General features: G+C 35.2%; 1 protein-coding gene across 2 annotated transcripts in view; it reads right to left on the bottom strand.

Moving 5' to 3' along the window:
* The window catches only part of SBF2 (SET binding factor 2), a 279,067-nt gene that overhangs the window by 32,054 nt on the left and 226,912 nt on the right, over positions 1-20,101 (bottom strand). Inside the window, exons 26-30 of one of the 2 annotated variants that reach the window (XM_050896976.1) lie at positions 16,309-16,507; positions 14,985-15,181; positions 9,063-9,200; positions 7,818-7,913; positions 1,198-1,382 (exon numbers count right to left, since the gene is read on the bottom strand). In XM_050896976.1, the coding sequence (XP_050752933.1) occupies positions 1,198-1,382; positions 7,818-7,913; positions 9,063-9,200; positions 14,985-15,181; positions 16,309-16,507 (815 nt within the window). The remainder of the gene's footprint in view (positions 1-1,197; positions 1,383-7,817; positions 7,914-9,062; positions 9,201-14,984; positions 15,182-16,308; positions 16,508-20,101) is intronic. The other variant, XM_050896977.1, reaches the window with a different exon arrangement.

The raw sequence follows: 20,101 nt of genomic DNA, 5'->3' as shown, positions 1-20,101 counted from the left end.
TGCAAACATTTTCTGAAAAGAAAACTACCAAGAATTAACGCAGAGGATATCTGTTTCTTAAACAACTGCATCTAAAATATTACAATCTATCCAAAAAAGTGTACAAAACTGTAGACATCATGGTCCTCTTCATGTATTCAAATCAGGATGGACAGACTTCTGGGTTGGCCTTATTCACATCAGTTTGGCTTCATGTGAGTTTAAGTGCTGCACACAGTAACGAAGGTTTTCTTCTCCGGTAATCGCCTTCCTTACTAACAACACTCCATTTGCTTCATAACATATTTCAACACAACAGGAAAAATAAAATTGCACTTTAAATTACCAAATAAGTCCGTTTCATGTTTCCCAAAATAGAAAGCACTGAGATGACGACTCAGCTGAACATTAGATGAGTAGTCAGCAGAATCAGAGTACAGTAGTATGTATTTAGGTGTAATTAAGCATGGCTCTGAGAGCAAGAACTTACAGGTACAGAACTCCAGCACTTCCCTTGGAATAGCTCTGAACAGTCTCTGAAAGGGGCAGCAAGCTCCCCCGCCGCTACACCAGCCCCACTCCATTTGCCTACAGTCCCATCATTCATCTTTATCCCAGCAGCTACACTGAGCAGAGCCAAACTCTGCTGCCCTTGCTCCCTGCAAAGCCAATGCAGGGAGACAGTTGAGACAGCGAAGACATGGCGACTTCTGAATATGAAGGCTTTGCTGGATGCTCTGTTGCCTAGCAATGTATTTCCTTCCTAGCCATGTCTTTCCCAATTTGAATGCTCTTACCTTGTACAAAAGCTATTCCATTCCTCTAGTCATCTGTTACCCATCTTCGTATCTCTTAGCTCTACTACACATCAGCACCTGACCAAAAGTGACAAATAGGGCTCTACTCACAGAACTTTTGTGAGTTTGAGGCTGATCCTTAGCTGCTCTTTGAGATAATTTAGTATATTAATTTATGTTAACTTTATTGTATTATATAACCACAAAGCTTGATTTTCACCCCCCGAACCCACCACTGAGTTATACAGCATTAATTGTTATTCTGCGTATAGGAATAATCCTTGTAAGAGTTCACACCTTTAGGAGAGTTATCCATCTGCCTTATCTAGAATATTATTTACTGTTTTGTAAAAACATTAGGGTTATTAAATTCAAGCCAAATAAAGACTATGTTAACATAAAAAAAAAAAATTGCCATTACCCGTAACTGAGATTTTTCTCCAAATATATAGAGAGCTGCTTGCCGTCTCAAAAGCTGACTTTGCAGAAAAGTGCTGCTACTGTAGGAAGTGGTGTTATCTTTCCCTGCAAGTCTTGCACCAACGTCAATGAATGGAGTCTGAGTGTTGATAAATCGGTTGCTTGAACGAAGACTCGCCCATACACCTTCATAAAGATGAAAAATACTTAAAACCTCTTTGCGGGAGGCACCAGAGATCATAATTATTAAGGCATATGCTAAAATATCATTTGGAAAGTAGAGCGCTTAAACATGTCATTTGCATCCCTCATAGGACATACTTAACAGCATGTACTGGAAAGAAATATTTTCATAACAAAAATTGTCAAAAGCATCCTACTGCATTGTCATTTAACCTAAGATACTAATCAAACTCTGCACAGTGCCTTCTATTGTGGAGAAAACGGTTGTTATGATATCAGTAATACAATGATAAAATGAATCACAACTTGCAAGTAATTAACGTCCATTTAAGTGTATGGAAATTACACTTGTTCTTTTCAGAAGTAGGGACAAAAATTTGATGTATTTCCTTGTCAAAGGCATATTATTTTGGAAGTCTAACTAGTAAGAATATTATATAATTGCTTTCTTCAAAAATGGAAATAGTATCACTTGAAATCCCCTGTTACCTAGAATTCTTGTGTTCCTTTCGCCCTACACAATGTAATAGTATCAACCATATTGTATTATAATGAAAATATACATAAGGATGATCAGTTCAAATATTACATTTCAGGATTAAGTATTTCCATATTTACTCTTTAAATGCCATGATTAAAATGCAGAATGCCATGAATTTTAGTTTTTAATTGTCCATGTCTTATGGACAATTAGAAATGAAAATGAATTTAAGGAAGTCCTTTTTTTAATCATGTGTTTCACGACTATATTCTAGCTGATGTGACTATGGTACAGTTGTGTGAGTACAGAGAAGGATGCCTAGAAGATCACAGTCTTACAGTTTTAATCTGGCAGTAAGACTGCCATTGCTCTGGCAGCAGGGCATGGTACAGAAATCCCAAAGCTAGCAACAACATGAGCTTGAAACAGTGCAGTGTGACATGGAACCACGGACTTGCATCTGAAAGCAGCACAGCAATATTTGAATGACATTGTACCAACCTAATAGCCTCTGCCTCTCAACAGCATTTTTAGTTTGCATATTGTGCCTTGCTGATGTAGCTATATTATCATTTCCAGAGAAGGAAATTCCTACAGCACACAGACATGCTCTGATCTGATCACGCTCAGGTAAGTTTTGTGATTTCAACAGAAGATAAAGTAGTGATAAACCAGATTGCCAAGGCCTGTTTAGCACTAGCAGAAGAAAAGACAAGTAGTAAATATTTTTCTGTTTCTTGTGCCTTAGTTAATGACAATGATTTTGTGAGACTGTTTTTGTGTGTCCAATGTGAGGTATGTGAAAGGTACTTGATTTTCAGAGTATAAATAGCACTACTTGAAAATCAAATCCCTTAAAGTATACTAAATTTGGCATTCAAATGGCAGTGTGAAATTCTTTACCCAATATGCAGTAAATCAGATTATCAGAAGAGACTCTTGTCCATAAATCTGTGAAGCAAGATATCCAAAAGAGGCACCAGAAATACCTCGTAGTAGTAGAAGTTTAGATACTACAGTACCAAAAAAACCCTCCAACCCCTTCAGGAAAATCCAATAATATGCATAGTTAACATTTCTTGCACAGAAGAAATAAACCAGCAGAAAACAGTAAAATTCCACTGAGATAGCTCAACCAGCAAAATAATTTTATTCTATTTTTTAGAAGCAGGATTATCTTTCTATTAAAGAATAATTCTGTACAGTAATCCTCAACAGGGACTTGTCTGTACAGTTTAGCTTGTCTGCCTTTCTGGCTGCTAGTATTAGATGTGAGCAAATGAATAAGAGTAACTGAGAATGGTTGGCTAGGAACTTATGAATTGGTAACAGTTCTAAACAGTTTCCACTTCAAAGACAGCTAGGTTTATAAAATATCTCATATATTAAAGTAGTATGTTTAGTATAAACTTTTGTTCCACATCTCAACTACTACAGATGAAATAGTAAAGACTTTAGCAAGCAGAAATCACAAAATTAGCAAGCATTTAATAACAGAAATAATTTCTTGTTCATTTGGTATGAAAAAATGCTAGCTCCAACATGGACAACTGTCCCCAAAGATGATATATACAAAAATACACAGTGTCACTGTCTAATATTTTACAAATGCAGGCCATCGTTAGCGCCTGTAGCACATAAAAAGGAACAAAACTGGTTAAAAATACATGCAGATGAACATGTTTACCAGTGATGGAGAATAGTGATTAAAAGACACAATTATATTTTTTTTCTAATTTTGCCTAGTATCTTATTTTTTGTTAGCAGTATCTAGCTTTCATTATTTGGCATATACCGTATTACTATGACTCTCTAATTTGGCAGAAATCAATTTTTCCCTGTTCACTAACATTAAAAATAATTTTGGAAAGAAAGTTCATTGACTAGGTAACAGTATTTCTTAGCTGTTTTACTAAAGCAGTAAGAGTACTAAGTGCTCTTTTGCAGAATTAATTTTTTGCTGTTTAAAATTTTCACACAGAAAATCTTCTACATATCACTCCGCATTAGATCATAATATTATTAAAGAATAACATGTTGAAGTGTGTGACTAATCACTGTCACTGCATCATACATTCAATGGCCAAAATACCCCAAAAGAAAACAAAACCACAACACTGAACTAAAAAACCAAAATTTTGTTAATGCACAATCCAGGCTTTCTGTCAGTATCACTTCAGCATGTATTAAGATATTGTAGTAGTTATGGAGATGGTAGAAAAGAATGTGCTTTCAGGACACAGAATACAGTACCTTGATGGACTCTTCCCTTAGTTGCTGATTTGGAATTTGAATGAGTGAAACATTTATCTCTGTACCCAAGCACTGGTAGATAACAGTTAAGACAGAAGGAGGAGGAATGGAATGCACATTGCAGCAAGACACATTGCAGGAGAAAAGAAAAGGGTTACTTATTAATTTCCAAAGATCTAGTATATATTGAATTTCTTTATAGTACATGATTTATCAGACAGCACAAATCTCAGTCATCACAAGACAAAATATCAATCAAGCCAGAAAACCAATATAAAATGGGAAGGAGTACCCATTTATCAAAAAGGAGTAATTTTCATTGTCATTGCAATAGTTTCAAACATGTAGCACAGCCATCATATGTTTTTCCATAATTATAATACCAAAGGAAATGTAATGATTAAATCATTCTGCTGAATACTTTATTGAAAGCTTCTATCCAGCTGAAAGTTACCTTAATTAAAAATCCCAACTTTAGAGCTTTTTTAAAAAACTATTTTAGTCTATTTTAGGTACATAATTTGATAGAACTCAAAATCAAATCAGAGTGCAATATGTTAGTTCTACACACCTACAAACATTTTTAAAGGACTGTGTAAAATTATATAATTTAGAAAACATGTAATATCTATCACACAAAGAGATTTCCTCCCCCTTGCAAAAAGTCTCATTTTCAGTGGGAGCCTTATATGCTTATCAGAGCGTATATTTTTGGCTCAAAAGCCACATCAACACAAGCAACTTCTTTTAATACAAATATTCTATTAAAACATACTCAAAGTGTTAATGTCTCCTGCTTTTAAAGTAAATGTCTGAGCTGAGTCTGTATTTATTACTTATAAATATCCTAGTATTTTTCCAACAGCAGCAAATCATACTGAGAAAACATTTTATTCTACTAAATTACACAACAATGCCAAGTAAGAAGTGCTGTTCTGTAGAACCACACTATATTAATAAAGTAATATAAAAAGAAAAGGTATGCATTTTGAGTGAACTTACAATTCTTATGAAAGATATCAACCAAGGTATTGCCAAAAAAAAGGTCCAAGAATGAAAATATATTATGAAATATAAGTATTTGGCCAAATATTTCAGATCAGAAACAACTTAACTGGGCTTTAGGCAAATACTTTGTTACAATGTTCCAGGTAAAGTAAAAAACCATACCTGACACAGACACAAATATTCAGGACAATTGATGAGTATTCAGAACAATGATGATTTTTAAAAATGAGAAATACTATTCAAGCACTGGCACATATCTTTTAACTTAAATTTTAGAAGGATGTGTATTAAAAATACATTGTCTGACACAAAAAATAGAAAATGTCGTTTTCAATTGGTGTATCATAGCTGAACCTGGCTTTTGAGCCCTGGTATGTGTGAGAATAAAAACAAGGAAAGAAAGAGGGATCCAGAATCAAAACCACAAAAATACTGCTATTGTATTTTGTACAGTGTAGTGCATAATCCATAGCTGCTTGCTACGATAAAGTAACTAGCTAACCCCATTGTCTTTTTTTTTTCCTTTTTCTTTTTTTGCTTTTTGAGTTATTCTTAGGAATATGAAGGAGAGAGAAATCACCATTTTTAGACTGCCTGCATAAGTGTGTTTTTTCAGCTGACCCAAACCCTGTATTTCTGGTCCTGCATACAGTCTTGTGACACTACTTCACATGTGAAATATAACTAGTTGTGAAAAAGTAGTAAAAAACTTTGCAATAATAAATCATGTGAATCAATTTATTTGAGAACAACTATTTTAGAGATTCTATATACTCTGTGTATTTTAGAGTTTCTTCTAAAAGAATTGTGTTAGCTAATCTAAAAAACCTAGTGTTTACTTCTCTACAGGGAGATATTCCCTTCCCCTGTTCTCTCTTACCCTATCAACTTCTCGCCTTCACTAGGGCTCCCATTGTACTTGTCAAACATTCTTATGTTTCAGCAAAGTCCTCATGTATCCTGCTGAACTGTGAATCGACTGCAGATACTGGGCTGTAATTACACCTTTCAGATATATAGAGCAGGTGTGGCATCAATCCAGCAAGACATAAGATAACTTCTCTGCCCCCTTCCTGATTACTGCTGAAATTTAGCCAAGAGACTTCAATGTCCAACACAACAACATGTCTGTGACCCGATACTGCCTTGAGACTCCTTTTTTCTTCACTGAGTAGCAACAAACTCATCCTATCACACTTACCACAAACTCTAATCCCAGAAACCAGCAATAGTTATTTCAGTAATCCTTTTATCTTCAAAAGACAACTTCCATACAGTCAACCAGCAAGCTTTCCCTTACTTATCTGGAGCACCTTCACTACCCCTCAGCACCACTTTGCTGTTGGCACTTTTGTCCCAACACAAGGGGATGGAATACAACCAAACACGTGCTGTCAGCTACCCAGCATTTTCACTATTTCAGTACAAAGTCAAGCTGGGCACAGCCACCAATTTATCTAACAATTCCAGACACTATTAACTCCTGTTCTCTTAGATCCCTAGCCATTTCACCTATCCAATTAAAATCACTATGTTTTTTCATCTCCATGTACTACAATAACAAGACAGTGAGCAGAGAACAGGAACAGAACTTTTAGATATGAAATATGCATATACTATGATTAATGAAAATGCACAGAATTTTCCATTTTTTGGTGATCACCATTTAATTGCCCTTCCTCTCTTGCCTTCTGCTACAATTCTCACATAACTTCTCTATACAGCTCTGAGTATTTTCCTTTCTTCTTTCCTTTCTCTCTCCCTCCTGCCTTCTTCCTTCCTTCATTTCTCTAACCCAGTCCATCTCTTTTGGAAGTTCTGCTCTACAAAATTGTTTTATTCTTCCCCATATGAAGCTACAGTTTTTCTATCACACAATAATTCAGGTTGGAATGGACCTCAGCAGGTTAAAGTAGGTCTAACTAATTTTAGACGAGGTATCAAAAAGGAAAAGCAACTTCTAGGTGCTTAGAAATAATTGTAAGAGGAGCCTTCAGGGTAATGAACGAAATATAAAACGCTCCCTTTTGGGAAACAGATTCATCCCTATCCTAACAAACATATACTTAAGGAATTTGATGCACTAATTTATGCATGTATTGCACATAAAAAATCATAACAATTTCATCAGACTAGAAAAGTAGTTGGAATCTGCTTCACAGAATGAAACTGATGAGCCCTTGTACCTAAGAATAACTATTTCTAAAGAATGCATTGTATCTCCCTACTTATTACGCCTGGCCACATAACTCCCTACTTTACCTAGAGTAAAATTATTCAGATAGATTATTTGTAACTTTATGAAGCATCAGCTAATCTTCAGCCGAATGCCAGAATGATCTGTAACTGGAGATTCTAAAGTGCGTTCAATCCTAACATAAAATATGCATTTTCAGGCAATATATTTTAGACAAATTAAAAATACAGATGAATCACAAAGTATGTAGAAACATAGCTCCTAATTGAGTGCTTAATTTTCCACTAATTTCCAACATGAAACAAGCTTTATTTCAATGGTAAGTAAAGGACTTAAACCAGAAATTAGATACTTAATGTTATGGACTGAGGCTAATTAATCTCTATTTTGTTGTTTCACAGAGTAATGAATCGGTAAGCAGTGTAAATATTTTTACTCCACTAACATTTTGTTATCATTTATTACTTCAAATAATAGACTTTGAGCTAGTCTTACTAACCTCCTCGAGCAAAGCTATTGGATAGATTTACATCCAAATGTCCTGGCACTACCTGCTTAAACACAGTAGACATTCTTGAAGCCCTCCTTTCAGTGCCTAAAGTCAGCCAAAAAAAGAATAGAAGATTAAAAAACTACAGTGTTACTCAGACTAACACTTAACATAACTGATAAAATGCCCTTTTTCACACAATACAGCTAATTCTTGCCAATTTTGTACTTCAGATTTATTTTTTAAGACAGATGTGTACATTGGCAACAGTATGGAGATGTTAGATACAGCTAAGCAATCAACATTTTATAATAAATGAAGCAAAGCATGCAGACTTTGGGAATGGTGTTATTTTACAAGAAAAGCCACTGTTTGGCTATATTAGGCAAATTACCATCAACTGAATAAGACAAGACAGACACAGTTTCAAGTCACATACTCATCTTTCTAAGACATCGGGGTTACCTTCACATAAACTTTACCACGTTTCATCACATAATAACTGAAATAAAACATGGATTCATTTCTTCATGGTTCCACATATGCATAACTCAGTGTATTTTGAAAGAGTTTTCACTGCAAGTAAAGCTCTACTTGGAAATGACATTAAAAGCCCATTATGAGTATGTAACATGCATGAAAATGCCTACATACCTTCCATTGCCGCTGCAGTTAAATAGTGTATCTGTTCATGTAGAATTTGAGCTTGCAATCTTGTATTTTCTCATTATATGAAATAGAGTAGTATTTTGCATTCTCATCAATTTGGCAGTCTCTTATTCAATACACAGTTTTCAATATTCTTAATTTGTTACAAAAGACTTTAAAGTGCATCTTTGCTTTCGATTCTGTTATATAATGTAATTGTTGCATTTGATATAAAAAAAAACCTGGAAAGTTTTGGCATCTTCATATTCTGGAGAACCTTGTTTTACTTGTTCCAGAATTGTAATAAATTACTAATGCCTCAAGATTGGCCATCATACTCAACTGAATTTCATCAAAAACTATGACCCACAGGTGGATAATTGTTTACTGTCAGATTAAGAATACTGAAAAATATTTTGGGAAAGATTATAAACATCCTTTACATACGGAAAACACTTTCATTGAAACTAAGAGTGAACAAGCTATCTGAAAAGTGTAACAATAAAGAAACAACAGAATTCATATGGGACATCAAACTAACACCAAATCAGAGAAAACTCACTTTTCAAATTAACCATAGAAAAGCACTATATAAACCAATTTTACCTGGAGACAGAGCAATCATTGGTCTAACAGTGAGAGTATTACTGCCATTCATTTTGCAGTGGACGGATATCACATTCAGTAAAGCTTGTAGGTATTTTTCCTGTTCTATACTGCTTGAAGATTCTAAAGAAGCAGGAGCTAGAGTCACAAGAAGAATGGAATACATTAAAATACATTTATAAATACACAGAATAGCAAAATAAAAAGTTTATGATGTAAAGCAGAGATTGAAAATGTCATGGTTTGTCTATCAAAGGTTCAAAAAGCCATTCCTTTGATGACAAAGAATGCTCAGATGTTCATCACCTGGCTGCAGACTAGCACCCAGCAATGTTCTCTTGCATTCCACTCCACAAAGTTAAACTTCTGAAAGAGTCTGTTACCTCACGGTCACTACTTAAAACATTCATCATTAGCCAGTGATCAATACAAACAGAATGGAGAGGACGTAGTTTTCTCTTCACTCTCAGAACGAAAAGTAACATTTCTAAGATTGTGCTACTTGTCAGCAAATTTCAGCCTTTTAAAAAAATGCGGAGAGAACAGATAGAATTGTTTATTTAACAAAAGTGAGTTAAAACCATACTCACCCAGCTCTTCCTCATTCCAGTAAAGGAAGGTTCCTTACCTATAACTGAAGGTTCCTTGAGATATATTGCCCATTCACTGAAAGTATACATATATCAAAAGACACCAGTGTTCATGCACTCTGCTGCATTTAGAGACATCAATGGACACAATCTACATGTCCTTCAGGTACCCCACCCCCAGAATCTGACCTTTTTAATGGAATAAAGAAGAGAGGAAAGAGGATGAACAGTGCATGCACACCTGGATAACACCCGTTAAGGGATCTCCAATTATCAAAAGTAATGTTCCTGTTCCCTAGTGACAGTCTACCTGCTCCTTCACCAGTAGGTAACTTCAGGAAGTGTCTTCCCGCATGCTTAGGTAACTTGCAGGAGGCGGGGCTGCACTGTTGTAAGAACCACAATTCCTTCTCTGAAAATCTCTGAATAATCCTTTACATGGATGTAGTTTCAGATGACTACTCTACAGATCTCAGAAACAGAATCATTTTCCAATCGTTACTGATGTTGTTTAAGTTGCTGGAGACATGGAGAAGGACCACTTCAGAGAGAGAGAAGTGGCTGCAAAAGACTGAATGAAAGCAAAGCCAGAGAGGAAACAGACACAGTTTAAGAACAGAGCGCAGAGGGAAAAAAAGCAAGATGAGAAGGTATGATGCTCTGAGAAAGTACTGAAGTTAAACAGACAGTCCACGTAAGACAATCTTAAGACTTAAAAAAGTTAAGAAACAAATAACAAAACACAGAACCAAGGAAAAAAACCTCAAAAATAAGAAAAATAAAAAAATTAATCTTAACCAGAAAAACTCCACCCATTTGTGTCCAGGTGCACGGACTTAAACGAAGGGAAGGAGATGACGGTCAGGTCCTGGGCCATACTATGATGATAAAAAGTGTTCAGTCTCAATGAGTCAGATTTTTTTCAAATGCCAAACAAAATTTTTTGAATTCTAGTTTATTGCAGCCACCTCTGGACTCGCTATAGGACAGAAATGTCATAGCTGCTTAAACCAGGATTTGGTATCTTGACCACAAGAGCCAAGATTTGGAATAAGAGATAAAGAGAGAGAGAGTCAAAAGAATTTGACTGAGCACATTTTGACAAACCACAATGGTAACTTACAAATAGTTTTCTCCAGTGATGATTCAAACAGATTCTATGCTGGAGACTAACAGACAGTAAACTAATTAGCTGGAGGTGGCAAAAGAAATTTCAAGATAGCCCTGTTAAAATTAGTGTCGAACTGGAAATACAATTAGGAGGTGATTAGAAAATGTATGCACAGGAAACATCATGCTGTTTCTGTCTGACAAAGTGGAACAAGCCTGAAGAAAAAAGTTATTTTCTCTTCAACTCTTAAGCAGGGTTTACACATCCTGAAATCCACTTGAATGATCTCTGGGTCTCCTAGTCCTTGAAGCAATGCCACAAAAAGTCAATTTAGGTCTTAACAATTTAGTTAAATGAAAGGAAATGAAATGACTAAATGAAAGGATAATGTCCCCACCACTTGTACTTACAAAGTTTTATTTTGTGAAGAGTATTGTGTGTGTTTTAGGAAAGAGGCTCAGGAGACAAATAGCTTGACTTATATGAACGTCTGTTATTGAACTGGGCAGATATCTGAATTAAAGACTGAGGGCAATAACGTCCTTATGAAGGATTATACATGAAAAATTTGCCCTTCATCCTTACCACCGATCATTCCATCACACAGTGCTTAACAGCAGTCTAAAGGAATGAAAGACTACTGGTGACTCAAAGCATGAACCCCTTACCTGCACAGGTGAACAGGGATTTCTATAAAATGACTGATCTTTTAAGTGCTGTATCATACATGAAGGCCATCACAACAGTATGGATTTAAACAAAAGATGGGGATGGAGATGCCGGTAGCAATTTTGTAAATTCCAGGAAAGAAATGTATTGCTTAATAATGCAATAAGATTGCCTCAGCTGCTAACATGTGCTCTATATGCCTGGCTGCAGGTTGCTCCATCTTTATCTTACAACAGGTCCTAATATAGTCAATAATCCAGCCTGTATCAAGATAACTGTTCTCTTGGATAGTGTTACTACATACAAGAAACATAGATGGTCTTCCCACAAGGCAGTTGACCAATACTTGGTAATTCAGGTGTAGACTGTCATATTTAGAACCATAATGCTCTGCAAAAAAATTCCCAGAAAGGCAGAAGCAAAATTCAGAAACCAACTTTCATGTTTCAAAGGAACTTTTGAAAAGACCTGTATACTCTCCATCTCATATTCAAACATCTGTTAACAATCCTTTGTGGAAAGACGTTAGAAAAATACAATTCTGTTGCACAGGTAGTTTGGTTCCATACAGCAATTCAGTACTGTTCATAATTTCTCTAAAAAATATGTTCTGTGCTTCTTAGATAACATATTGATCTCAACTATGCTTTGAAAACTTGCTTAACACATGATGTAACAGAAAATCACAAAAATGTTCACTACGTTCCAGCAGGTCCTCTTTCTTGCTGTGTATCAATCCAGAACCACCTAATAAAAATCTACTCCTATGAAATCTCTGCTTCGGAAGATATGCATCCGTCAACTTGAATTTAATTTAATGTCTCAGTTTTGTCTGGGATAGAGTTAATTTTCTTTTTAGTAGCTGGCACAGTGCTGTGTTTTGGATTTAGTGTGACAATAATGTTGATAACACACTGATGTTTTAGTTGTCGCTAAGTGGCGCTTATCCTAAGTTAAGGATTTTTCAGTTTCCCATGCTCTGCCAGCAAGCAGGTGTGCAAGAAGCTGGGAGGGAGCATAGCCAGGGCAGCTGACCTGAACTAGCCAAAGGGGTATTCCATACCATAGAACGTCATGCTCAGTATATCAACTGGGGTGAGTTGGCTGGGAGGGGCATCGATCAGTGGGTGGTAAGCAATTGCATTGTGCATCACCTGTCTTTTCTTGGGTTTTATTTATTTTTTTTTGTTATATTCCTTTTCATTACAATTATTATTATTATTATTATTATTATTATATTATTCTTAGTATTATATTTTATTTTACTTTAGCTATTAAACTGTTCTTATCTCAACCCTTTTTTTTCCGATCCTCCTCCCCATCCCACTGGGAGGGGGGAGGGGGAAGCGGCTGTGTGGCGCTTAATTGTTTGCTGGGGTTAAACCACGACACTTAAGGTTATCTGTGTTCTTAGTTTGCATCACAATGCATTTTTCAATATAGACTTTCCTTCATTGTACACAACTCCTACTGAGGCAAATACAGGCACCTGTGCATAACTATCTTTATTGATCAGTTTCTTCAAAAGTTTTGTTTCACCAAGCTTCAACTTCATTATGAATAAAATAAATATCCTATAAATATTTTTCATTTTCCTTGCAGTACCTTCCTGAGGAGAGTCTCCATTTTCTTCACATTTTAAAAGAAACAGTAACTCCAGAAGCTAATGTCTGACAGATACAGTTATTGTCAATCAGATTATCTATTGCCTAATATACTGCTGGAAGTATGACAATGGCAATATAAAATATATAAAATTAAAAAAAGAAGCCACCTATAAAAGCAATGAGATTACACACAGGAAACGTGCTTTAATGGGTCAGGCTTTGAAGATCTTGTTTTGGAAGGCTCTCATACTCCCATGCCCATAGAAATGATAGCTCCTACAGAAAACATGGAAGTGTTTGTCTTTATATAATTTGCAGACTATTCCTGCAGAATTTTTTCAATTTATTCTATCTATACCAGGTTAAAGATGCCTGGCCAGTATTTCAGCTATGACAATCAGTATTAAATCAGTTTGTAAGACTAACATTTGAATTGCCATGCTTAGGATTCACACCATAAACCTGTGGAACAACTAGTGTAGCTCATAGCTTTGGCAGCTGCTGTGTTAACTACTGGTAGTACTTCACTGATTCATTTTATGAATCTTTTCAACAAAAATGCGTTATGTAAAACTCAATTCATTACCTTGCTCCTCACTCCAACTAAAAAACGCCCCCACAAAACACTGAAGAGAAACACTGAATTAATGCTATAGCAGTGAATATTCAGCAGATAATTAATGATTCACAAATTAGTGTTAATAGCCAGCCCAGACACTGTCTGATGTAAAAAATGTTTTTCTAATATCTCTGAAATTTTGAGATTTTAAAGGTGAATTTGATATACACAAAACCTCATACAGCTAAACATTATGTCTGATATAAACTGTTCTTTACAAGTAAGAAAATTATGGTTTTCATAAAGATACTCTGTGAAGAAAGAATTCAGGAGGACTATGCAGAAATATTTAAAACATGTAATCTTCAAACTACTTTTATGTGACTTACACATATTTGTACAGTATGCTTGTTATAGGTTTTGAAAAATTCTATAGAACAAACTGTTCAGTAGAGTCAAACCTTTTAGTTGCATTTTAGTCATTATTGGGGTGAAACGCAAACATGAACAGGACTGAGGAATTTCTTTGCTACCTTAATGAGTTCCTAGTATTCCAATTCTACCTCACATTTTCTTTTTCTCAAAAAAGAAGAATTATGGCCTAATTCTAGAATAATTTCTAAACAACTATCAGTTTGATTAAAGAGAATACTGACTTTTTCTTCAGCAACATGCCAAATACACTCTTGGCGTGAAATTAACTCCGAAGAAACTATCAGCATAAGAGATGGAAATCCAGGCAGTCACAATAAGTATCCTAAACACTGCCTGTGAATGATGAAAGTCAACTAATGTTCTTTCCAAAATTAATGTTGCCCTAACGTTATATTCTTCTGAAAAATTAACTATTCTGACAAATCTTGTGCTGGTCCAATCTTGATCACACAAAGGAAGAGATTTACTTAATGTGAAGACCCCAACTAGAATTTTTCAGGTCTATGCTTAATAAAAGAAAGAGAAAAGTTAAACTAGTATTACAAGGAAAAACATGAGAAAATCCAATGCATAATGGTCTCTCTAATATTTCACTAATACTCTATTAAAAGGGACAACATACAGTCATTACATAAAACAGTGCAAAGGAAAAAGATAATTTAAGGGAAACAGGGGAAGTTTGCATTCCATTTGGCAGATACTAGCTTTTACTGAAGACTTTTGGTACGTATATAATCTCCATTCAAATTATTCATTGACATCTTTTGAACCACTTTCATACCATTCAGGATCTGCTTCTTGACATACAGTAATTAAACCGAACTAATATAATATCAGATAACCATTCATATCCCGAGACTTTTGATTCAATCGTATCACTGATTTCCTCTAGAAAAATAAGTATTTCTACATAAAATTACTTATACAGAAAGCCTAGCTGCATCAACTCACCTGTAGTATGTGTGTTTTGGGATTTGAAGAGGCCAACAACACCTTTTCCATGAAAGCCCCCAGATCTAAGTAGAAGAGTACTGTTTTTAGTGTTCTTCCAACAGACAACTGGTAGGCGATTGTGACGGTAACAGCGAGCAACTCTCTGCAGACTGCTGTCTTGAACGGACTGAGGTACTACCAGAAGCCCAGGATAACTGTATTGACAGAAAGGTGAAAAAAATTGAACAACAATTAAAATTGCTTTCAAAATTTTAAACAATGAAAAAAAATTCCTAAAATTACAAGCTGAATATACATCTTAATGAAAATACACCTCAACTGTTAGAATTATTTTTTATTTAGTAACTCTCATTTTTAGTCCAATCCTAGCAAATACATTAATTTGTAAAGAAAACTGCATTTTAAAAACAACTTTAGTATTTTTCTTGTGTGCCCTTTTTCCATGAAGGACTGGAGATTTCATTATTCATAATGAAAGCAATGACTAGCCAAAACTGGCTTTAGAGAATGCAAATGCTCTTCTGCTATGATTCATGCAGATACGCTCTTGTATTAAAAAGAATTTGTGTGGGTAGTGGTAGTAAACTACATCAGCTTTCACAACAAAAAAGGAGTTAGTAACATTCATGTGTTAAAACACAGCATGTGACTTTCAGCACGACAGACTTTTAAAGTAGTGTAGATACCTCCATTAATTCAATTTTAAAACATATTTTTTATTTGAAGAAAATAGTTATGTATAATTGTTTCTGAGGCTTACTTTTTTATTTAGGAACAGAATAGATTTTATATGCAAATATATTACATAAATAATTTCCAGTACCAACACAGTAAGTTACAGAAACCATAGCGAGAGAGTGAGTTCTACCAGCTAATCTTATTGGCTAAGTCAGAAAACTGAAAAATAGCCTAATGATTTAGACATCAGTGTAGAAAGCCAGGAGAGAGAAACTCCTTCAAAAGGCAATTCAGAGTATCTAGGTTAGTCTCCTCCAAAAGCCCCAGGGGAACTCTCTTTCCATGGGCTATAGAAAGAACCTAGGAAGGAAGACTTGCGTTGCCTGACAGAGCTCCTGGGGCAGTTCTGAAAGCTCACTTCCGGCTACCATTGCTGGCAGTCTTTCTGAATCTGATGAATGCATATGCAGCCACCAGAAGATGAATCTCTGAGTGGAATACAAATAGCTTCAAGGTCACTGGTTGAACACTCCTACTGTAGACAAAAATCTTCTGAGAGTAAGTTGCTTAAATGGATACACCATGTGGTATATGTGTTATGTCATCTTTATTTTCAACTACTGGACTGAATTGGTAAACTCACCTCCTGCAAAGTGAATACATCCTGTTCAGTGCAGTTATTCTTAAGTATTCTGTTTTTGAGCGAGAAGAGTTACTACTGATGGTCCCTAGTCCCAAACGCTGATAGTCTCTGAAACAGGCTCTTTCTACTAATTGTTCCATTGTTGATTTTTCTGATGCTTTTAGGGTACCGCTTGTGTGCAGCTCGCTGTCATCTGAAACTAAAGTTAAAAATCTTTAAGCATTTGCTATTGGGGAGGCCAGCAGTTACACAGAAAACGATGTTATTTTCTTCTGAACAAAATATTAGTTTGTCTTACTGTCAGTGATGAATGACAAGAACTAATAAATACAAACCACAGTTTAGAGAAATTATAAGCAATGAAATAATATTTTAGTCAGGAAACCTGAATATATTGCACAGTTACCTACTGCACTTGTGACTGGCATGGCTGACAACTCTCGCTAAAATCCTGGAAAAGTTATTTCATATATTCATTTGAACTGAACTGAAGGCAGATAATCTTTCTTTCAACAATTTATGAAAACCTGTTAAACTCACAATTGCTATACAAAGATGTACACAAGACAGAATAATGAAAAATGTGCACATAAACTCATTAAACATCCAAGATAAAATGGACCTCACAATTCTTTTAAACTATCTTCAAAAGATGTAACAATCTTTTTAAGGCTTGATTCAAATTAAAAAATGGTTCTGTGTCATAATTTCACAACAGATGAATGTTGGTTTCTTAATGCCTCAGTTTCAATGTCAAACAGCAGCCTTCTTCAGCTGTGCACGTCAGCTGCACTTTCCAAAGCAGAAAAACCTTTAACCATGAGAGATAAAAACCATGTCACAAGTTCAAACTACACTGAAATTCAAGTCAAGCAAGGTCTTTGTACAAAACCTGCCACCTGCCTGTTATTGACATTTTCAACTATTTCCAAATACATCTGAAAGCAGATTTACTGTTCACAGCATGTATCAGTTACTTGCTACCACCTCAAGCACTGAAATATGCGCGTATGAGGGGAAGTATTTCTTCATAAATGAGGCACTGAAAAGTATATAAGGATTTAAATTTAAAACAGGACTTTATAAAACTGGAAATTAAAATTATTTTAAAAATAAAAATTATGATACAATTAAAATTTTACTGGCAGTAGACAACATTCAGAATTTACAGGAGTAGAACCCACATACATTTTTTTGGGGTGCATCTTAGCATAAAAGCTAAATGAATAATTTTATTGCCCCTGCAACTTATCAAACAAAACCAACAATTCTCTATTTGACCTAAATAATAAAGAGTTTAACGCTATGGATATCGCCTCTTTTTTCTATGTTTTCATATTTGTTACAGTAAGAAAGAAGTTACAAAATATTTACAAGTATAAAGTGCACTAATGAGAAGCAAATTAAATGAGTTTTAGAAATAATTTTATTTTGGGGCATACATAAATTTGGTATTTAACAGTTTTGAATGGAAAGCTATAACTGACTCAGGTAAGATAAGGGCGCATTATTTGAAACATTTTTTTCTAAATGCATTTTTCTCTCATGAAAGCAGGTATATTGGTGATCAGAATTTGCACAACATTTTCCTGTGTATAAAAGGCTAGAGATTATAAGAGCTCATATCAGTGTCCTTAACCTGAAGAGGGAGATGAAGATGTTTTGCTGTCTCAAGTTTAAAATGGATTTTTTTTAAATTTGATTTTGAAAAGATGAGGAATAATCCCTCTATTTTATCGTTCCTGAGACATGAATGTTTGTACAAGTGGGTTTTACAGTCTCCTATTTTGTGGAACACACCAGTATGATCACCTATAGGAAACAGAATTTAGTAGTGATGAGATTCTGAACTCTGAAAATAAAAAGATGGGGAGGAATTGGAGGGAAATCAGGTGTTCATTAGCAACAACTAATAACTAGAGTACTGTGCCCCATTTTGGAAATCACATTGCAAGTTATATGTGGACCAGCTAAAGAGGACTGAGAAAAGAGCAATGAAGATGATCAGAAGTCTATCACGACTAATAAACAAAGAACTGAAAGAACTGCAAATATTTAATATCCAGAAAAGAACAGAGAAGAGAAATACTACAATAGTCCATAAATACATTAAGCACTGCAATCAGAATGAAGGAAATCATCTCTTCTATATGTATATGGTGGCAGAATAGGAAGTGAAGGCTTTAAATTGTGGCAAGGAAATGTTTAGGCCTGAATATCAGAAAGTTGCTTGTTTTTCTCCAGCATTAAGGATGGTTAAAGCATTAGTACAAATTGCCTAGAGTTGTGGAACCTTCATCTTTGAAAGCTTCTAAGAAAAAGTTAGGTAAACATCTACGAGGAACAGATTAAGTATGTTGATCTTGCCTTGAGGCAGAGAGATGGAGTAGATGATCCCTTGAAGTTCCTTCCAACCCTATCTTTTACATTCCTTTTTTAGGAAAATGCATCACCTGCTGCAGATAGTTCCCGTTTGCTTCATTGTTGGTATAGCTGCATAGTTTCCTATACTTTAGTTTTTGAGATTTGCAAACAAAAAGTCATTCACAGAAGTCAATATAAAAGAAATTGCAGTGATTAAATAGCAAATTTCCTAAGGCTATTTGTACTCTGTCTGAAGCAAAAAGTTGCTGCTGTTGTCAGCTGACTATACCTCAGGTGTCAGTGCAACGTGGAGAGAAAAGCAAACTGTCAGACTTTGATCACCTTACACATTCCCAGTCAAAACATCTGGAAAGCAGCAGGTAGGAAGCCTCACAATTTATATTTTAATATTTTTGTTAGAGGAGGAAAAAAGTGACTATCACTAATGTTTATATAACACCTGTGTTTATGGAAGAATGTAGTTGTTTTGTACATCAGCAATGCAAAAACTCCTAAAATTTCTTCATCATCAAGAGAAGTACGAATACAGAGGTATGACCGTGCTTGGTGTCTCTGGGTGAAGGACACAAAATCACGCAAAAATCACACAGCTACAGCCTGCAGAATTGCTTCTGACCCAAAGAATCTGCCACACCAGAACGCATACTAACTCAGCACTTAAGGAAGATGCTGGAAATTCAATTAAGGACGTAATTTTTCAGAACTATAAAGACATTCTGTATTTTATAATCCTTTCTTTTTGCCTTTTTTCCACCACTTTTATCTGGAATGAAAGAAGAGAATCAATAGTTTTTAGCTTTCCTGGAATGGCTTTCTTCCATTTCGGAGAGAACAGAGACAGTGCAGTAACACAGTCCTGCTTCAGACAACTTATATATATCCGCTCATAAGTCACGTAAGTTGCCTTGCTCACTGACCAAATATTCAAAAGGAAAATTTGGCTTGTTTGATGTTTTGAAGAAATCATTAGTGTTTGATAAACACTTCATTATCTGAAATGCCCCCTTTTTTTTTTTTTAAAAAGAAAGAATGGTATGACAAAACAATACCTGTTTATGTACAGGAGAATCTGGTTCCCTCTAGTGGTTTATTATAAATTAGCACTGGTCCAGATAAGGATATACTGACAGCAGCACATGGTAGGAAAAGAAGTATTTGGAAGAAAGTCAAACTCCACACCATCACACGAACTATACAAAGTGCCCAAATCACCTTCTACCTTCTGTCCCCAAATCCTTTCAACCAAAATTTGGAAAAATGGTATTTTCAGTAGTAATGACTTCTGCTGCTTTCAGAAATCATTTGTCACTTCCACATCCGCCAAAGTCTCCCATAGTATTTGCTCTTTCTTGAATCTCACCAATTACTGCTTTCTCGTCATAAACTAATTGCAGATGTCATGATGTCT

Source organism: Gymnogyps californianus, chromosome 5 (assembly GCF_018139145.2).
Source record: "Gymnogyps californianus isolate 813 chromosome 5, ASM1813914v2, whole genome shotgun sequence".
Classification (NCBI taxonomy): Eukaryota; Metazoa; Chordata; class Aves; order Accipitriformes; family Cathartidae; genus Gymnogyps; species Gymnogyps californianus.
Note: the sequence above shows the minus strand (reverse complement) of the source record. Positions and strands in the feature narration are given on the sequence as shown.